Genomic DNA, 22,341 nt, shown 5'->3' on the forward strand with positions numbered 1-22,341 from the left:
TCTCGTCTCCAACTAGATAATTCGTCTTTGAGTTGAATGAGTGGACATGAACTGAAAGACTAGAAATTAATAGCGAGTATACATCAGGCGCTTTTTGAAAACATTTCAGTTTACAGTCATAACAAAGATGCAACGATGACTCAACCACAGCTGAATGAGTTCATTCCCCCTCCGGAGTGCCCTGTTTTTGAGCCCAGCTGGGAGGAATTTGCCGACCCTTTTGCGTACATCAACAAAATACGACCCATTGCAGAGAAAACTGGCATCTGCAAAGTGCGCCCGCCACCGGTGAGTGTTTACACATGTTGACAGTTATTACACTTTTTCTGGCTTTGTGTTTTGCTCTCAGCTGCGGTGGATAATTTAGAAGGCAAAGTTGTGTTTTTAGACAGCTTTCAACATGGCGGATTGCGGCTCCGAGTTAACAGCTAGCCGGAGCTCGGACTGTTGTGTTTGAGACAACCATAGTGAGGCACTCTCATACTAATAATTCGGATGAAGTTTTTAACCCACGAGAAGACAGACATGTGTTTAGTAAAACAGCCGTCTTTCTGGGCACTATTTGTAAAAAATAAATAAAAACGCTGAAGTTTGGCTGTATGTAAATATAATGGAAAGTGTTTACGTTAGTATCAAACGCTTCCTGGACTGGGCGCACGGAAATCGGCTCACCAAGATTCAAACTAATAACGTATCCACTGCTTTTGAACAGTTTGTTGAATGTAAAGCACAACTTTACAAACAGGATTTAATGGATTTAGCCAGTATGAGGTGACCTAGCGATCGTTAATCAGGCCTCTTATAAAGCTGCAGTTGTCTAACGTCACGTACGTGCACGGTGACCCTCTGTGTATGGAGAGACGCGTTGGGCTCCACGGACACTCTGGTTCTTTTAGCTTTATCCCGTCAGAAACACACTTAAATACGGTTATTTTTACACTATTGACAACGTTGTTTTGGGAGATAACTTTCCGAATAACCTTATGATGAAACAACTCCCGGACTTATTATATGTATATATTTTTCCTCCAAATTGAAGCATTATTTTTGCCACATCTCCCTTAAACGAGTGTAATTTTTCCCAGGACAGATAAAGTAATTTCCACAATGGACAGAATTTAAATGATCTCCTTATTTCTGATATTGATGGAACAGGGAAGATGCTTATTCAAGGGTGTGTCCAAGCTTCCACGCAAATTAGATAAAGGGCACATTATACTGAATTCAATTATATAACAGATAATACCTTATTGTTTAATTTTGTCTTTGGTTTTATTGTACAAAGTCTGTCCTTTAAAATATTAAACATGCATATCTAGTAAAAATAAATGTACATGAAAATACAATGCACAATAGAAATTATTTTAAATGAGCACAATGTAATTGCCATGACTGATATCATATTGGCTGGCAATGTTTCAGTTTAAAAACATGAGGGTCCTGTTTGTATGTAGTCTGCCATCAGTTAACATTAGGTTCATCTTTATATAATGAAGTAGCTGTAAAAACTCATTTTGCAGAGTTGAACTGAACTACAACCCACAAAAGGATAGATGAGGGGGACTGCTTGGTGTTTGCTTGTCCAAAAGGAAAACTTGCATTTAAATGCACGGTTGAAAGTGTGCAACTAATGTAAACAAAAGAAGGCTTTGAGCAAAGATTGGAGCTGATAGTCGCTTCACATGGGATAGACGGGAGACCGGGGGGTGCTGGTTTCCTATTTACGGCACTATTTGGACTAGTGCAAAATGTCTTTATAAATACATTTTTGTATTTTTTAAATTGTGCAATTTTTCTTTTTTAATTTTGTATCTTTTAATACTTTTAAATACATGCTTCTTGGGTAATATTAAGCTGTTTGGCTCTTTTCTTGCTGTATCAAATGTACATATCTCCTCTGTGGGACGAATAAAGGGATTCTGATTATCATGAAGAGGTGGCGGAGTTATAGCCTACCACTCCAGCCTGAAAAGCTTTAAAGCCATCACAGCAAGCCGTTTGTGTTCAATGGCATCTTTATGAGGGGTTTTAAAATGAAGGTTCTTAAACTTAATACCATATGGTAAAAAAACAGCATGGCCCAAAAGTTCAAACAAGAGGCCTGCTGCTTCTTCTCCTCCTGAGTGTTTATACTGGTATTAAAAAAACAACTTGTATCAAAAGAAGAGAAAAGAAAATCACAATTTAAAACCTAACCATTTGTCCCACACTGTGTAAGCACCTTTGTCTACCATGTCATGCACCAGCATTTTCTACTGAACATCCAGACCAACATTTGGCTGCAGGGTGGTGTGTGGGCAAAACAAAACCAATAAACGATCTTAAATCCTTCAGCACTGTGCATCTGGGCGCATGAGTGTATTTCTACTAAAGCACATTTGTAGGTGTTTTGAGTTTGTTTTGTGTTTTTATAAAGAGGACGCTGGAGGCTTGTATGGAAAGGTTCACACAGTGTAAATATAACATCCTCTGTGTTTTAGAATTGATCTTGCCTGAGATCTCATTTTCTTTGTTTCCTTTGTCTCTAGCATAAACAAAAATAGTTTGTTTTTTTAAAGGGAAGAAGCCATTACACCACAACCTGTCTTCTATCAGTGATTTCTGCACACTCAGAAAGTGCACAGTATTTCCTCCACGGTTTGCACGGCTCACATTTTGACTGTAGATGTTAGTAGCACATATGCACATGTTTTTTTTTTTTATCTTAGAGCTCTTTGTGGTTCTCTACACACCAACAACAAAATTGCAATTACACTTTTAACTAGTGTGGTTATGCTTATATTTGAAGAACAGTAAAAAAAGAAAAAATTTCCACATGTTTTTAAAGTGATTGTTTTTCTTTTGTGCCAGGGCATTTGTGGTTCTAATCCAGCTTTGTCAACAGACGATAAGGTTGTGTTAATGCGGCCATTGTTGCTCCTACTCTGACCAGCGTTTCCATCGTAAGAAAAAGAGCCTGACCAGACCAGCCCAGTAAATCTTGTGTGCAACATTTTAGGCTTCTAATCACACAGTAACTTGGCATGCAGCAGATGGTCAGTTATAAGAACATGTTGAGTTTAAACAAAAATAACTATATGCCTCTGTTCCCATTAAGATGTACTGTGATGGTTAAAGTCTGAGTGAGATTCAGAGCTGGAGCCCCCTGATTTTGAGGCCACCTCAGTCACATGATCAGTTTAAACATCCAATTTGGCTCGTTCACTTTTCAACACAATGTAATGTCAGTTGGAGTCTGGCTCTAAGATGTGAGCTTGGTGATTTGAATGAAAACTTAATAACATTATTCAGTTACTATACACATGTAATAACACGTTAATGAATCCCCTTAAATGACACTGAACTAAGAGTAAATGAAAGCTTTAAAATGTAATCTAATAAAAGTTATTTCTAATAAACATTGTAGATAAAGGTTTTAGTCATTGCTTTTGAGAAATAATCTAAAATATGTACCTTGCCAACATTGCGGATACGAGCCACTTCAGGTCATCTTATTTGGATTGGTATTTACGATGCGGCCTGGTTTTTTAAATACACCTTCCTGAGCCCAGAATCTGAGCCATTAAATAACCAAACATCCAGTGGAAGGCCATTTAGCCTATTTAGACGTTGGTGTTTTTGAAAACATCTGAAACGGTGTGAAACTGGCGAATGCACCGTCAGCTGAGAATGATTCTTACATGCTGTTTGAAGGGCGAATCCGAAACCTGAAACTTATCTCGGAGATTAACATTTCTGTGTGTGCCACAGTGTCAGAAACGACTGTGTGATGTTGGAGATCTTTGAAGAAATAGCTGGATTATTCAGATTTAACATGATTAGAGTTGTGTTAATACAAACAACAACTCTTTAGCTACCAAAGGAAATAACTAGGTCACCATATACCATTTTCAACTTCCTGACAAGGACACATCTTCTCAGGTTGTTTTGAATTCTTCTGTAAATACTCTCTCTGGTGACCCATCGGCAGGAATGTGGTATCTCACATTCTATGATGTAAAACTGAGATGATCTTGCGGCCTCTCGGGGCCCCCATGCTCACTAGTGTCGCAGGAAGTTGTGGAGTCTAGTGTGAGTTGGTTTGTTTTGATAAATTGTGCAAGCATTTTAACATCAGACCTGTTGCTGTTTAGTCTGTCAGTACGACAGATGACGGGGTTACGTTTGCGTAGTTAGGTCCTTTTCATAAGACAGTCGGCAACAAAAGAATATATATTATTATATGTTTCATGGAATTGCATTCCGTTGACAATTATGTATATGTATTGATAAATAGGACAGTTTCATTGAAAGTCTCCAGTTTTGCCTCTAGTTTTATGTGTGCAATCTAATTGTCAACATTTAATCAACCATTATTAGATTATCCATGTTGCGCAGCATGGTTCCCTGTGCACAGCGTGTTCACACCGACGACACGCTACGACTTCCTGTACGTCTGCCTTTAATAAGAGTCTGTTGGTTTACTAGCTAACTGCACTCTCTTGGATGTGCACTGTGGCTATCGTCTGTTAAGTATTAGATTTTTAAGTATTTTTACAAATATAAAATGAAAGCAACAGCTCAAATATATTTCTCTAAATAAAAAGAAAAGCCTAGTTCTCTGAATAGTTTTATATTTATTTAAGGAAAGGTGTTTTCATGGGACTGTTTAATAAAAACAAATAACTATAATAATACCAGCCTTATCTCGGAAGTAGGTTTGTTTTGAGTGATTTTATTTAAACTACTCATCTCCTTGGGGCCTTGTATCACATGATATACTGTTGATGAACAAATGAAATTACAAAGAATTCTGTTTAAAGATTTGATGTCATCTTTTTGCTTAATAAAATGTTGTTTACCTTTTTGTTTTCTCCCAGCAATGGCAGCCACCATTTGCCTGTGATGTTGACAGACTGAAATTCACACCACGGATACAAAGACTTAATGAATTGGAGGTAAATTCGTTTTTTTAATAATAAATGATATCCACAAAATGCAAACAATTGAATTTGGAGTGAATAAAACAATTGTAATTTTTTCAATTGTATTCTTTCACTTTACATTTTAAGTCATTTCAACAATGTTTCACTCGTTGTATTACATTTACCTTGTTTGGGAATGTTCAAACAATATACAGCTTATAAATATCTTGTAAATATTTGTTATGCTGTATAGATTGTGTGTTGTCCTTGTTGAGAACTACATAAGAACATGTTCAATACGCAATCTTAACTTTTCTTTTTCTCTGCTTTTAGGCTCAGACCAGAGTAAAGCTCAACTTCCTGGATCAAATAGCGAAGTTCTGGGAGCTTCAAGGATGCACCCTGAAAATCCCTCATGTGGAGAGAAAGATTTTGGATCTTTACCAGCTGAATAGGGTGCGTGAAAAGTTGGGCTGGCTTTGAAATCAGGACTCTATAAAGGTGTATTTGTGTATGCAATCACAATGAAGTGTGTGTTTACATGTGGATATAAAACCACCTCTCCCGCATGGAGACTAAATGGGTCATTTCTCTTTTTTTCATAGCTGGTAAATGAGGAGGGAGGCTTCGATGCCGTGTGCAGAGAGCGGCGCTGGACTAAGATATCCGTCAAGATGGGCTTTGCTCCGGGGAAGGCTATCGGCTCTCACCTGCGGGCCCACTATGAGAGGATCCTCTACCCATACAACCTGTTCCAGACTGGAGACAATCAGCCTGTACGTCCCATATCTCTAACTATTCATTCCCAACTCTTTCTCTACCAGCTCAATACACTCAGTATTGGTAAAGTCCACATAATTATACAACATTTCAATCAATCTAGACTAGCCGAAACATCAACACGATTGTGCACCCAAAGCACAGCTATGGGGAAAAATATTGTAGTTGTTGTTTTACATTTTTTAAACTACATTTTATTCTTGTTTTATTTCATTAACATTGATATTTTAAAATAGTTGTCTTATCTTAGTCATGGAAAATAAGAAATATCACAAATATATTTGGTCATAGTTTTTATAACACTGTTTCACAAAGATGCTCTACACTTCCACATGTCTTGCTTAATGAGGTGTATTTAAGGAAATGGTGGGAGGATGTCATATTGATACCTATTATATGTTTCTCAGTGTGCAATTTGTTTTTTCGTTGACCTTAACAGCAGGTTGAAAGAAGTTTCACATCAACCTTTTCCTCCTTGCAGAGAGCCACCCTGACCAACGATACTAAGGATAAGGAGTACACCCCTCACGACCTGCCGCAGCGGCAGTCGGTGCAGCCCCAGGAGACCTGCAGCATCGCTCGCAGAGCCAAACGCATGAAATCAGAAGTGAGTCCCATCTCTCTCTGACACTGTAACTTATGCCGTGCATATAATAGTATGTGTATGATATGCAAATGTGTGTACATCTAGATGTTTAGACACATTTCATATTCAAATGCAACATACACATGGGTAGGCTTTGACAGACAACCATCTGTTTTGAACTTTAATAGTCAAACCTCTTGTTTTCACACCATTGTATAGTCTAAAATAGTATCCCTCATATTTTAAGGATCCTTTAATCAGTGCAAATGTTGTTCTCTCTGTCTGTTTCTCTCTGACTCTCACTGTGACTCCGACAGAGAGGCTGTGTGAAAACCGAACCAGGGGAAGTTTGTGAGAATCGTCCAAATCTCAGGAGGAGGATGGGAACATATGCTGGCAAACATGAACCTGGTGAGAACAAAGCAAGCTGTAATGCTCGGTGTATAGAGGAAAAGAGGTTATTTCTGACAGACTGTGTGGGAGAATCTTAAAGCCTTCATTAATCCGTCCTCTGTGTTTCAGTGCGGATGGCAGTCCCTGAGGTGAAACGGGAGCCCATTAAATATGAGGATCCAACAGTTTATGGAGAAACTGTATTAGACCAGAAACCTCCTTCCAGTAAAGTAAGTGCATCGTTTTGCATTTAAGTGTTAGCTTAGACTCCAACAAACACATCAAATGCAATTGCACATCACACATTAAAGCTTTGATCTCAATTGTGCGGTCTCCTCAGGTGGACCAGTACATGTGCATGGTTTGTGGCAACGATACTGCTGAGGACCGGCTGCTGCTGTGTGACGGCTGCGATGACAGCTATCACATCTTCTGTCTGATCCCCCCCCTCCACGACGTTCCCAAAGGAGACTGGCGATGCCCCAAGTGCTTGGCTCAGGTGAGCTGCAGCGCAGGGGGAACTCAATCCTGGCAGAGATGCTCCTAATTGGAACCAAGAGAATAATCATCTACGAGTTCTTCCTGAATTGTACACAACTCTCGAGTGTTTTTATGTTTTCCAGTTGTCTGTAAGCCCTGTTCTTGTGAAGGTGATATCTCAGGAACATCTGGAGGGATTTCTCTCATATTTGGGCTCAAGGAAGAACTGATTAGACTTTAGTGGATAAATGTCCGCGCACATTAGTGATCTCACATAATACAATTGTGGTCTTAACTCATTTGTTCATATTGTGACAATTTAAAATAAATGACTAACTGTGATGACATTTTGAAAAGACAAGGATGTGAACTGACTGTTTGGCGAAGGCATTCCACCATAATGCAGTAGTTATAGTTTAACTTTATTTTTCATCTTCTTCTTTTCTTTTTCAGGAATGTGGCAAGCCTGCTGTCGCTTTTGGCTTCGAGCAGGCCAGCAGGAGCTACACCCTCCAGTCTTTTGGAGACATGGCAGATTCCTTCAAGTCGGATTATTTCAACATGCCAGTTCATGTGAGTTTGCATCACTGGTTAATTCATATCCAATTGATTTAAATTATTCTACTAATTTATAAGGCAGATTGCGGGAGGTCTTTGAGGGAAAAAAGTCCTAAATTCTCTGTGTCTTCTGTTTTTATGACTTTTTTTTATCTTACACAAGAATGCTTTGATAAGACAGAGTCCTGTTTGTCTTATCTGATGTTGCTCCCCCTTCACACACACACACACACACACACACACACACACACACACACACACACACACACACACACACACACACACACACACACACACACACACACACACACACACACACACACACACACACACACACCCTGTGAACAACCCTAACCTAACCCTAACCCTAGGGGAGATAAGTCAGTGAGCAACAAGTTTAAGTCGATTATTTTTCCAGCCAAACTCCTGAATACAACACCAAACCCTTAAAGTTCAACATAAGATGAAAAACATTCAGACTGCTTGGTGAAAAAGATGACATTCTTGTCATGAGCCCCATCAGATGTATTCTGACGTGTTGCAGCGATAACAGTGATAACACAGGAACACTTCTCTTGATTTCTCTGATCTTGTGATGAGCTCTGGTTGCTGGACTAGTTCTCACTACCACACCATGTCTCCCGGTGTGTTTCAGATGGTTCCCACTGAGCTGGTGGAGAAGGAGTTCTGGCGTCTAGTCAGCACCATCGAGGACGATGTGACTGTGGAGTACGGAGCAGACATCGCCTCCAAGGAGTTTGGGAGTGGTTTCCCTTTGACCACCAGCCATTTCGAAGTCTCTCCTGAGGATAAGGTACAATCTGTCTGGCATGATGTATACTAAGTGTTTTTAGGTCAGAAAATATTAACGGTTCATATTTTGGTGTCTTTAACTAAATTCATTGAACATTACTGGAAATGAAAAACATATCATTATGAACATCGTTATTGGGTTATAAAGGGGAACGTTTGTATAAAATAGACATGCCTATCCAGGGTGTCCGCGGGGTCTTAAAAAGTATTAAAAGTGGATAAATCAATTTAGCGAAAATTAAGGCTATTAAACGGCATTTTCCAAGGTATTAAGAAGGTCCACAGCAACGACAACATGAAACACCCTTTAATTTACTGAAACAACATGTCGGGAAACCCTCTCAAGGTGGCCCCATGCATAGCGTGCCATAAAATGCTGCTTCTTATTTTAAGTGTCGTTGCCTTGCTCCGCTCTGTGGGGTGGGGGGGGGGGGGGGGGGTTCATCTGCTGGTGGACTACCTGAGAGATATACAGCAGGAGAATACGCCGTCCACCGCGGAGAATAAACAGAAGGGCAACCATGCTCCGGGGTCTTCTTCGCTGCTTTTGGTGTATTTTGTGGCGACAGCAGCGCCACTTACAGGTCTGGCATATGTACTACAGTGTTTCCAGCATTTCCAGCTGTCTAGTGTGAACGGACACGTTAATGAATCGAATGCGTGTGAACGGAAGACTTTTTTGCGTATGCGTTTTACTGTATGCGTCCTCGTGGAGCCGGGGTCCAAGCCAAACTATATCCGGTCACAGAGATCTGCTATTTTAAAGTAAGGTCAACACATATCGACCCTAAATATAGTCTATAAGAACGAGAAAAGTCTTAACATTATCGTTTTTTGTAAACATATGACATATGTGTGAGGGTGATGACGTCAGAGCATCGTCCTATGTGCCGGGCTTAGCCCCGGACAGCCCCAGCCCAATTTAACCCCTGGGTATTTGTGAGAGAGCTCCTATATGGCTGAAGCTCACCAAAGTTTAATATAGTTCAAAGTTTTGTCAATTGTTTTGTTTATTGGTCAAATACTGGTTTCTAATGGTTTCTGAGGAGTTTTACTGGAATGAAAGAGCACAGAGTACAGAAGCAACAAAGCAGCATACTGCATTAAACCTGACCTTCACAGAGAGGTTGAAGTTCATGTGGAGAGGAGGCTTCAGTAGTCTGTCTGCACTCTGTTTAGTTGTGCTATCTTACAATCAATATAGTAAATGTGAGGTAAAGTGTGTCGCCAATGTAACCGGTTAGAACTCGAAGTTGCGATGAGGTCTTAAAATGTATGGAAAGGGTCTTAAAAAAGGTCTTAACAGGTATTAAATTTGACTTCAGGATTCCTGCATATACCCTGCTATCCCCGATCAATGGTGGACTGTAACTGTAACATTTGTAAGTTAATAATAAATTATGATATATGTATATAGGTTAAGCTTCTTTTGGTACTTTAACTATATTTGGTTCTAATGCCTTTGTACTTTTACTTTAATAAGTTTTGAAATGGACTACTTCAACTTCTGATTGAGTATTTTTGAATGGAAGACAATGATTGGAATACTTCTCCAACACTGCCTACACAAATATTGATAATCAAAACAAAAATAACATTGGAATGTTGTCGGGTTTTTCTTGTCTGGTTGCTGGGAAACGTAACAACAATATGACCAGTTTTACCAGTGTAATCACTCTAATGCCCGCTGGAGAAAGCTTTATTTAAATAAGAATTGAAGTGGATATTGAGACCTGTGTGTGACCTGCAGCATTACCTGAGCAGCGGCTGGAACCTGAACAACATGCCGGTGCTGGATTCCTCCGTGCTGACTCACATTACAGCCGACATCTGTGGCATGAAGTTGCCCTGGCTCTATGTGGGCATGTGCTTCTCCTCCTTCTGCTGGCACATCGAGGACCACTGGAGCTACTCCATCAACTACCTCCACTGGTAGAGTGCACTCTATTGTAGTCCTTTTAACGTAGAAGTTCTCTCTTGGGGAGTAATTTGATACTTTAACAATAAATTCAGTTGTGTAGATTTAATAATTCTTCCAATAAATGTGTGCGTCTATGCTTTTGAACTGTTTTTACTGAGTGTTTTGACCGTATTTGCAGGGGGGAGCCGAAGACGTGGTATGGGGCTCCAGGTTACGCTGCAGAGCACCTGGAGTCTGTCATGAAGAACCTGGCACCGGAGCTGTTTGAGTCGCAGCCCGACCTCCTTCACCAGCTGGTCACCATCATGAACCCCAACACGCTGATGAACAACGGCGTCCCGGTAACCTGCTCTCACTCTCACTCGTTTATTATTCATAGCATTTAACTGTCTGAAACAAAGCAAGATCTTTACCTACTAAGTGTGTTGACGGTTACTATAAACCAAATATAATGCTCCTCTTGTATCAACAATGTAAATATGTTGTTATTAAAATCTTATATTAATACATTATCAAATCAAACTACCGTATAGAGGTTATAGGATTCAACGTGGTCTCTGTTTCATCCTAAATACTAAGGATAATTGAAACACGTGGACTGTCAAACCCTTACGTCTTTTCTTTTCTTGCTGTTCCCATTACTAGATCTATCGCACAAACCAATGTGCAGGAGAGTTTGTCATCACTTTCCCCAGAGCTTACCACAGTGGGTTCAACCAGGGCTTCAACTTCGCTGAAGCTGTTAACTTCTGCACCAATGACTGGGTAAAAAAACTCACTGGAAAAAGATTTCTCTGTTTTCACAATATCAGATATTTTGTTTATACTTCTGCAAAGTCATGGTGATTAATCATATTGAATGCTTTTAGTTTTTTGTAAAGAAATATGTGGGATTTAAAACCAAAGTGGTGAAAAAGCTGTAAATTGTTGATTTTATTTGTGTAGCACCTTCCCTGTCAAGATGCAGCCTATTACAAACTATTTTATAGACACAGATCATATTGGATAAACATCAGATTTTGAAGTTCAGACTAAACTCACTGGTCTCTATATGTCCTGACAGATGCCCATCGGCCGCGAGTGTGTGTCTCACTATCGCGACCTGAGCAGGTACTGCGTCTTCTCGCATGACGAGATGGTTTGTAACATGGCGTGCAAAGCAGACACGATGGATGTGGAGCTGGCGTCAGCGGTGCAGAAGGAGATGACCGTGATGGTCCGAGAGGAAGAACAACTCAGAGGGAAGATTGACAAGATGGTAAGAAGTTTATTTCTATGTCCACCCATTCTTATAGTTGAAAATAGATATTCAAAAGGATCCATTCGAGAAAGCCTTACACTTCTGAAGGAGATTTCCTGTGTAGTTCCTAACTCTCTGCAGCTCTAACGACTGTGATCTGTTTTCCCCAGGGTGTGGTGCAATCTCAACAGGTGGATTATGAAGTGCTCCCAGACGAGGGGCGGCAGTGCTGCAAGTGTCGGACCACCTGCTACCTGTCTGGCATCACCTGTGCCTGCAGTCCTGGCAAGATGGTCTGTCTGCACCACGCCCGGCACCTCTGCGGCTGTCCTCATAGCAACATGATACTCCAGTGAGTCTCCAGTAACCACAACAACTAAACACACCGCTGCTGAATTTATCTTGTGTGTGTTATTACTACTTTTATGAATTATCTGCATCAATTAAAGCTAAGTCTTGAATGCTAAATGCTACTTGTATCAGGTTATTTCCAAATGTATTCCTTAAAGTAACTTTTGTTTTGTTCTTTTCTGTACATTTAAATGAATTAATTCAGGAAAAACAATCGAACCGAATAACAGTTGCTTTATATTTCTGACAATTGTTCTTAAATAAATCATCAACCTCAACAATATTAAGAAAATCCAACTTGAAATGGGCAGCTTTGCTGAGATGGTGTTGATAAAGGGTAAAATAATGTAACTTTAAACTGAGGCACTTACTATGTATCAGCAAAAACTAGCCAGACTTTGAATGTTTGTCTGCAATGTAAATTATTCTATCACTGATTTAAAGAGAAAACAATTGTTCCATGAAACCAAATGGGCATTTTTATTACACTTTAATCTAAATATAAGATTTAAAACAACCTTATCCCGATAGCTCTTACAGTACAAATTGTGTTTTCTAAATCGTGTTTTGTCTTTCCGTGCAGTTACAAGTTCAAAATGGATGAGCTGTACTCTATGATGGCATCAGTGACGCAGCGCGCAGAGTCCTATAAAGAGTGGCTCTGTAGTGTGCAGGACATCCTGGAGAACAAAGGAGACAAGAAAAGAGGTAAGACAAAGTATTAAATATTCCGTTATACAAAACTCAGTTATCCCGAGTATATCCATCTAATTTTAAAGGTATTATTGTCTACATTTCCAATTCAAAATGTCTAAAAACTACATGACCTATATATATTTGTAGAATTGTGTATTAAAATGATCTCAAATGCTTCACACCATTGTATTAAACCTACTGTGAGCCAGCCAAGCTGTATTATATGACTGCACCTTATATTTTATATTATTTAAAAGTTTGTATTGCTTTCTGGTTAGGTTTGGAAGAGCTTCACGGCCTGGTGGAGCAGGCAGAGACGAAGGCGTTCCCACAGATCAGCCTCGTGGATCAGCTGCGTGTCATCGCCTCAGAAGCTGATAAAGTTGCTGCGATGGCCCAACAGCTTCTCAATGGAAAGAGACAGACAAGGTGCCACATTGAGAGGCTTGACATTCTTTTCATAATGCATCACATCCACATTGTTTAATCGAATATTGATGAACCGGTAGAGTGATCTTTTTAAGTTAAGATACTTCTCTGTCTTTGTGTTTTTAAATTACTTTATAATTGTAAATACTCCATCCAATCATTGTATGAGGTTTTCGGTGTTATTTTACTGTATTTTAAGGTTTCACCATTGCAGTTTGAGGATATTATGTTTTTTTTTATTTCAGCTGTTCAAATAAAATCAAATCAAGTTTTTGCTGTACATATAATAAAAATAGCCTACAGTAGAGACACTTTACAGCAAATACAACAGCACAGATTGTTCAGAATATCAGTATGAGAAAAACGACACCCTCTGTCCTTAGACCCTCACATCGTACAAGGAAAAACTTCCGGAGAAAACCCACAGTTTAAGGGGAAAAAATAGGAGAAACCTCAGGGAGAGCAACAGAGGAGGGATCCCTCTCCCAGGACGGACAGACGTGCAATAGATGCCGTGTGTAAATCGAAGAGATAATACATTTTACAGCATATAGACCGAATGTTAGGAAATGCATGTGTCTGTAATAAGAAGATGAATCCACGAGGATGTCAGCTACAATCCTGAGGAAGCCATCAGGGAAGCAGCATGACGAGACCCAAGGCAGGACCGCAGAGACAGGTTCAGCCACGACCCGAAGTCCACGACTTAATCCAGAACTCAGGATAGAGGATCCAAGACACAGGATTACAGCAAGAGGATCAGCCTCGACTCCGGATCCCGGCGTAGATATAGATACAAAACAAGAAAAAAGATTTGGCTGGGTTTATCGGAACAAGAGAATACACAGACAGAGAGGGAAAAGGTCATTGGATCAAAGTTATTCTTGATAACCCTCTAGAAAGATCTCATGAACTTCCCCACTCAATCTATCAAGACCCGAGCAGTTCTATTAGATATAGGATAAGAAACAGAGATACAGAGCACAACAACCTATCTCTTCGTCAGATGCACTCCCCCGCTTATCTAAGCGACTCTGTACCCCGTTACCCTCTACAAGGCCATAGACCAGCAGAGGGAAAATGGGGGGTGGGTAAGGGTAAGGGTTTTTAAGAATACACCACAAGGGTCTAAAGGGAAAAAAGATGAAATATATATAAAGTACTATATTTTAAGTAATCCTATCTACTATTCGAATAATGTATAAACTATTTAAAAAAAACTTTTGAAATCCTATGTTATGTTGAAGATAATCATGTCATTTTGATGATGGTTTTATAGATTTGTTGAACTTTTTCTTTTTTTATGTCAGGTATCGTTCAGGAGGAGGAAAGTCTCAAAGCCAAAACGAGTTGACTGTTGAGGAGCTGAGGTCTTTTGTCCGACAGTTCGAAAGCCTGCCCTGCAACATCCGACAGGCTCCTTTACTGAAGGTGAGTAAACTTGGATTGTGTTTACATGGCTGCCTGAATCTTAAATATCAATGATGTTGAATTGAGGCTAGTCTAAGCAGTCATATATCCGTCTCTGATGCCTCTTGAATGTGACTTCCAGGACCTGTTGACCCGGGTGGATGACTTCCAGCAGCGCAGCGAGGGTCTCCTCTCTGATGAGGCTCCCAGCCCGGCGGAGCTGCAGGACCTGCTGGACGTGAGCCTGGGCCTGGACGTGGAGCTGCCCCAGCTGCCCCTCCTCAGGGAGAGGCTGGAGCAGGCCCGCTGGCTGGAGGCCGTGCAGACAGCCAGCAGCCGGACAGAAAGCCTCTGCCTGGACACCATGAGGAGGCTGATAGACCAGGGGGTGGGCCTGGCCCCTCACAGCTCCGTGGAGAGAGCCATGGCTCGTCTGCAGGAGCTGCTGACCGTGTCGGAGCAGTGGGAGGAGCGGGTGCTCGGCCTCATGGAAGCCAGGTGAGGACAAAGAGGGGGACCGGGTGAAGCCCATAAACGTTGTGAAAATAGCAAAATAAGACAAATTAAAACCAGCACAGATTCAAACATTTTCACACACATATATTGGTTCTTAAGTGACAATAAGAGGAACTTGGAGTTGCTAAATGTTGTTTCCGATTGACTTAAAGGGGACCTATCATGCAAAATGCACTTTGTGATGTCTTTTATACATAAATATGTGTCCCCGGTGCGTCGGGGAACTCACGCAGCGTCAGAAAATAAAACCCTCTCTCTTTTCCTCCGTACCCAAATCTTTTAAAAACAGGGGTACAACGAGCGGATACAGATTTGCTGCCGATATGACGTCAAATCGGCAGAGGACCCACAGAAAGTTGCTATCAGAAACAATACCTGACGTGTTTTGGGCGTAATCTTGTCTTTGTTTACATGAGCAAGCCTCGCTAACACTCAGAGCTAACCTGTACTGGAGAGCACATGTGTTTTTAAAAAGCAGGAAATAAAAACTCACCTTGTGATAAACCCGCAAGAGAAAAAGCATTTGACCCCCATACTGTTTCAGAAATAATCTTTGATGTGGTTTAGAACAGGATGGCCTTTTATCACAGCAGAATTTAACTTTATCTCCGGTAGAATTCTGATCAGGCATTAGCTCCGCCTCCTCTTTTTTTTTTTTTAAGCTAAGGACCCAAAATCCGTGTTTCTCTAACAGGGCTGCAAAAGAGGGGTATGAGCAGTATGAGCCATGGCTACAATGGGTGATCTGTTTGGTATTTTAAGCAAAAAAACTTCAGTCATGTTTTGTATAGGTATGGCCCTACAATATATTTTTCCAATATAGCATAATAGGTCCACTTTAAAATAATGGCATCAGACCTCAAGTGAAACATGAAGTAAGCTTTAATGCGGTTAATTAAAGAGCATCATGGTGTTGTGACAGTGCTTGACCCACACAGACATTTTGTATGGAACCAGATTCAGGCATAGCAAGCAAGCGACTCATATGATCTGTTACTTGATCTGTATACAAACCCTTAAAAGATGCCCTTTTTTTAACTAAGAATCAAAACTGCAACACAGAAGAGAAATTATGTGACACTCGAACATTAGATATTGTAAAGAACCTGAACATGTGCTCATGTCTCTTCACAGACCATGTCACAGCTTAGAAACGCTCGAGGATGCCCTACAAGAAGTAGAAAACATCCCTGCGTATCTGCCCAACTGTCTGCAGCTGAAGGACGTCGTCACCAAGGCCAGGAAATGGCTCAATGAAGCCGAAGCACTTCAGGTAAAATATACTTCAAAATACCCTTCACTCATAAATGGGCGGTGAGGCCAAACTGAAAAGGTAGAGTAGAGAACTTTGGAAGGAAACCCATGTTAAACAAAATATAAATTATAGCAGTATTATAAGATAATTTACAAATGTGCCTTTGGATGCCCGTTGAACTTGATCAGTGCTGAATGTACTCAGAACTTGGCCTGAGATGGTTGAGTTTGGGTCATAAATCTTATGTGTGCACGCTAACAGCTCGGGGGTCGTATTCCTGTGGTGGACAGCCTCTCTGAGCTGCTTCTCCGAGCGGAGGGCATCCCAGCAAGGCTCAACCCGCTGAGTCGGCTGGAGGCCCTCGTCACTGACGTTCAGACCTGGAAGGAGAGCGCAGCCAAGACATTCCTACTGAAGAACTCGCCTTTCTCTCTCCTTGAGGTATAAACAGATATTAATATTTTTTCTCATTTCAAATCTGTGTCCCAATTCTAACAGGACTAATTAATATTGTATGCTTTTATGTTTCCAGGTGCTTTGTCCGAGGTGTGATGTAGGAACTGTACATCCAAAGTCGAGGACAAAAAAAGTAGCAAAAGATGCTACACCGATCAGTAAAAAATCTTCAACAAAACTGGAGTCCCTTTGTGACGTGGAGAGAGCGCTCTGTGAGAGCAAGGACTCCGCCTCTGCTGTGAGTGGAGCTGTTGTTGTTCTCAGTACAGCTGTGTGACTGTTAGATTAACTGAATATTAAGATTTCTCATAATAAATGCAACTGCATTATGATACTAACTGTACCCTTTTGTGTTAAAAGTGTTCTAAATTTGCAAGAAACCTTACCATCTTAAAATTCGTACTCTATTATGCTGATAAAAGGTGACTTGAACTGCAAGAAGTTCAGGTGACCTAGAGTCTGCTCATTGAAAAGCCTACCACACTTAGACTTTCACACTTAATACAGCGGCTTAAATTATTGTATTAATCCAAAATGACCCTAAATGACCTTATATGGGATATTTCTCTCTGGGGTAGAGAGTTTACAGCTTAATGTTACCGGTTCAATCCCTTCCCCCTCCTCTCTCTAGTACTATTCAATTCAAGCTGTGAAGATAAGATTTGAGTCTAATATTTATAGTAATACAAAAAAAAGACTGAGAAAGTAGTGACAAAACTGTCCTGTTTTGCTGCCGGTCAGACAACATCTACTCCCCCCAAAAACGACCAAACAGCCTAAGGGGCGAGCAGGCACTTTTTTTTACCAATATGCCCGCCACACAGCAACGAAGGGCAGTAGGGATTCCTCAGAAGTGAGCAGTTAAACATGATTGTTTTATTTTAAATAATTGAAACTAAACCAACACAGTGTAGTGATATAACCTTGAGAGCCTTTCCTTATTTTCTCAGTTTCATATTTGATTACACTGAATATCTTTCGGTTGGAGACTTGCCAACAAGATATTTAAAGATATGTATAGTCTTTGAATAAATGGGATGGAGATTTTTTACTATTTTTATGGCCTTTTTATGCGAATAATCTTAAAGATAACTTGAAAATCAATCGTTGATGAATGATATTGTTGGTTGTGGCCTAGTCATGAGAGTGTAATGTGACATAAGTGATTTGTTTTAATGAGTTGCCTTTGCTTTCTTGACAGATGGCCACTCTTGCTGATGTTCGCCAGAGGGAGATGGAGATCTTGTTGTCTCTGCGTACTTCCAATGAGTTCAAGTTCGTTCCTGCTGAAAACTGTAGTGCACTTAGTGTTTGCATCTGCCAAAAGGCCCCTTCAGGTGCCATGATGCAGTGTGAGCTTTGTCGAGAAGTTTTCCACTGCGGCTGCGTCACAACACCCCCCGACCTCGAGTACGGCCAGGCCTGGCTCTGTCCCCTCTGCCAGCGGTCGAGGAAGCCCCCGCTGGACAAAGTGCTGCCGCTGCTGGCCTCGCTGCAGAGGATCCGGGTCCGGCTGCCAGAAGGGGATGCCCTGCGCTTCCTCATCGAGAGGACGGTGCGATGGCAGCACCGAGTTCAGCAGGCCTGCACCGAGGGGGCGCTGGAGAAAGTGTCTAAGACGGTCAGTACTCTTATATTTGAATAGAAGAATGTCTTGATTGTTGTTGATTATATAATTCAGCATCAGAGTAGAAGTGGAAATCATCAAACGCCCAACCTTACAATATCATCATAATACTTAACTTTATGATATTTTTGGGGTGTATACATTTTGCAATATGCTGAATATTGTGATAACATGGAGATTCATTCAATGTTCAACCGCCAAATGTGCAGTTTGTCAACGTCTGCTTTTTTAATAAGATATTGTTTTTGTTGCGTTTCGGATTAGTTTCTGTGGTCTCCATCTTTGTTTTGACTTACTTCCTGCCTATCCAGCTGACCTCATCTGAAAAGACTAGCACCTAGTTGACTAAAAAAAGCAATTATAACTAAAGAGATTCATTTGTATTTGCAAACCATATCCTTCACATAATAAAATATATACTTGGCGTTCGTTTAATGTTACAATATTGCCAAACTATGTTATATTGATTTTCCCCCACCTCTTCTTCAGAGGGTCTGTTTGATTTATTAATGACATCACCATGCAGACACACCTGTCACACCTCACTGTCGGCATACTAAAGATGATTGTTTTGTGTTTCAGGGGAGAGTTGGACCTGCACTGTCTTCACATCTGACTCAGGAAATAAACGGTTCATTTCTCCACACGGATCACCAGTCTGTTCCACTCCAGGGTCAGTGTTGAAGCTTCAAGCCCTTTCCATCTTTGTATACTTGAATTATTTTGTTAATTTCACCTCTAAACTTTCCGACCTTTATCACAGGTCTTGGTCCGGAGCTGGAGGAGCTGATGGTGGAGGGATTCCTGCTGCAGGTCACTCTGCCTGAAACCGAGCAGCTGTACAGATACCTGCTGTACAAACTGTCCCCCCCGCCCTCACACAGCTCCCCCTGTGGGACCAACACAGAACCGGACCAACCGCCTCAGAGAGGGAGCCCCCAACACAACAAGGTAACGACCAAACACAGCAGAATTACTTGTTCTGAATCACACGGTAGTTTTTGTGATATTTATCCGGCTGAGACCTGGATTAAAAAAGGTTTTTTATATTTTGATTTCATTAAAATAGGATGTAAGAAACATATCACAAAGAATGTTTACCTCAATAATGTTATATATATTTTTTTTATTTCCCTATATATTTCTAATGAAATTGTTCTCGTTAAATGAAAATCTGAGAGCTCAGTATCTGGCTCTTCCTCAAAATCCTGACCGCGTTACTCAGTGCTCAGTTCCCTAAAGAGGACTATGGTTAATAGTTATTATTACTGGAAAAAGAGAAAGACCAAAACCCACTGTCTCCCGCAAATCACAAATACACTTTAGCATATATAACATAGTAAAGACTCTCAACAATTTAAATAAATAATAACATCTCTACTAAGAACAGAAACGATATATCTTTCTTCATTAAATAGACCACTTAGTATTAAAAAGGCAGAAGATGTGTTCTGTTGGCCCCTTACCTATGTGTGTTGCTCTACAAATTATAAAAACAAACAACTGCATGCATTGTGTTTAAATCCATTGTGTTTAAATGCATTGCGTTTAAATGCAGGCCTTAGTGTTGTTCAGAGTCTCATCATTTTTATGTTTTCACACAGAATGGAGTTTCTAGTGTAAAAAAGGAGCTGTTGAACGGTCAGAACAAAAGGACCAAGCGACGTAAGGAGAGCTCCGACTCGCAGCACAGCGAGAAGGCCAAGAAGTTCCGTAAAAAGAAATCCAAGAAGATCAAAGAAAGGAGCGAAGAGAAGAGCGACGAGAGGAGCGAAGAGAGGAGTGTAGAGAGGAGCGAGGAAACCAAGCGAACGTGTTCTCCGTCACACACGGTGTCCGACCACGGCGCTTCAGACTCGGATGAGGACTTCTCGCTGTGCGCTGCACCGTGGTGCAGAGAGCCAGAGGGAGACGAGGTTTGTTTTATTTCAGTCAACTACATATACTACAAGCACGTAGACCGGTCACAAGTTTATGGTATTGACTTATTGTACAATATAGACATGACCGTGATCATTTTTGCTGACCTTAATATTGCCTGTTGTGGTAACATGTGTGTTTTCTTACATACGAGTCATTATTTAGGCCAACATGATGCCGCGGACATTGCGTTTTTGGCATAAAATCTTCTAAAAGTGACAATGTTGTTTATCTCAATGATGTGTCCGACAATATATTGTACAACAACTGTATCTATTGGGACCGGCCTACATACATACTACTACCACTACTACATTAATGGTCGGTGTCTTTAACTGATTTATGTTGTTGTTTTGTTGATGTTTTTTTCTCATTATTTTGCTTTTAGGTAAACTGGGTCCAGTGTGACGGCAACTGCAATCAGTGGTTCCACCAGGTTTGTGTTGGAGTTTCTGCTGACCGAGCAGAGAAAGAGGACTATGTTTGCATAAGCTGCACACAGCCAGAGTTCGACAGAGGGAAATGAAGACCAAAAAGTGACTTTGAAGGATCAGCAGTTTTTGTTGCAAGCCGTAGCACTTAACGTGCACACCTGAACTCTGTGTGCTCCTGTTGCTTCTCCCCCTTTACCTTCTGGCTTGCCCTTAATGAACTTAGTGAACCTGGTGCTATTTACTGTTTTTATTTCCTCCAGAGTTACAAAAGACTTCTGTCACTGATTTTCTTCACATGGCTGATTTTTAAGCCAATCAACTAATCCTTTCTGCAACTTTCCAAGACTCGATGCAGATGTACAAAACAGCAAAATGTTTCAACAGCGCAGGGATTTTTCAACCAAAAACAAAATGACAATTTGACGTCACATTTTAGAACTGCTTTTTTTATTTTACATACATCTGAACAATGTGAAACTTATCTTTCTCTTGTAGAGTAAATATTATTTATCCAAGCAATAACTGAACTGATGAATTGAGGTTCAGTTTTCACCAGAGGTATATTTGTGCTCAGAATTTTTTTGAGAGAATGCCTTCTTGAAGCAAAAACCCTGAAGAATTCACTTTATGAATCCTATGATATTACACAGTTCAATTTTAAATGTGTGAACAGAACTTGTATCAGAAACCAGAGCATCTGTTTGTCTGAGATTGTTTATATAATACTTTCAAAAGTAAGCACCTAATATTTGCCCATATCCTTTAACAAATCATTGACTTCACCATAAAGTCTGGTTCCCTATTGCGCTGTCTGCAGAGGGAAACAAGAGTCTTGTCGCCGGGTGAGCCTGCGATTATGTTCACAAAATAATAATGAACTGTCCGACATCAAAGGAATGTACATTTTGTTTTAGGGTGGATTTTCCCTTTTATGGTTTAGATGAAAATATTGTGTTGACTTAGATTTAACACACTGTGTGATTAATTGCCACGGGTATATGACCTTTTGCTCCTTTCGGTAAATAATATAATTAATATGTTGCAGTTTGCATTATAAAATAAAAAAAATATTTGTTCCCATATGCCTGGACTCGTTCATCGCCTTGAATGTCTTCAAATGTGAATGTAAAATGTGTCGCCTGCCGGAGACCTTTGTGATTTGATTTTGAATACCTCTGAGAAACTCACAGTATCTTTTTAAAATGGAAAATGCTTTACTTCAGGACCTTAAAACAAAAGCAGGAAATAACTGTGTCTGTAGCCTGTGTGTATGAGGAAATACATGTTGTCTTTATCAGTTAATACCATTATGAAAAACACATGATTTAAAAAAACAAACACATTTTTGACAAAACATACTCATTATAAAACAACGCATTCTATAAGGTGTTTATATAGATACAAATACAATATATTTATTGTTATGCTTTCCATCGCATAAAACTCACTTTTAAAGACACCATGTGCAGTTTTCTTAAACAGACAAAAATATGTCGTTATCAAGGTGTATTGTACATATTGTGTGTATTGTTTTGTAATTGTATACATACTACTGGTACCTGTAAATGGAAA

The 22,341-nt window shown here is 40.3% G+C and overlaps 1 protein-coding gene across 2 annotated transcripts; it reads left to right on the forward strand.

Moving 5' to 3' along the window:
• Positions 1–21,851, forward strand: kdm5ba (lysine demethylase 5Ba). Of its 2 annotated transcripts, none has more exons than XM_034082590.1 (27): positions 1–288; positions 4,860–4,937; positions 5,238–5,360; positions 5,510–5,680; positions 6,124–6,291; positions 6,588–6,681; positions 6,793–6,893; positions 7,004–7,162; positions 7,597–7,716; positions 8,357–8,515; positions 10,265–10,446; positions 10,614–10,776; positions 11,081–11,200; positions 11,499–11,693; positions 11,846–12,027; positions 12,610–12,734; positions 13,001–13,151; positions 14,462–14,582; positions 14,704–15,059; positions 16,212–16,350; positions 16,594–16,773; positions 16,865–17,026; positions 17,990–18,409; positions 18,998–19,088; positions 19,179–19,366; positions 20,020–20,331; positions 20,724–21,851. In XM_034082590.1, the coding sequence occupies exons 1-27, from the start codon at positions 136–138 to the stop codon at positions 20,859–20,861; spliced, it is 4,551 nt and encodes a 1,516-aa protein (XP_033938481.1). In that variant the 5' UTR covers positions 1–135; the 3' UTR covers positions 20,862–21,851. The 2 variants fall into 2 exon arrangements, with proteins under 2 accessions (XP_033938481.1, XP_033938482.1); XM_034082591.1 differs by having other exon boundaries at positions 6,166–6,291.
• Positions 21,852–22,341: the final 490 nt, after the last annotated feature.

This window comes from Pseudochaenichthys georgianus, chromosome 5, assembly GCF_902827115.2.
Source record: "Pseudochaenichthys georgianus chromosome 5, fPseGeo1.2, whole genome shotgun sequence".
Taxonomy (NCBI): domain Eukaryota; kingdom Metazoa; phylum Chordata; class Actinopteri; order Perciformes; family Channichthyidae; genus Pseudochaenichthys; species Pseudochaenichthys georgianus.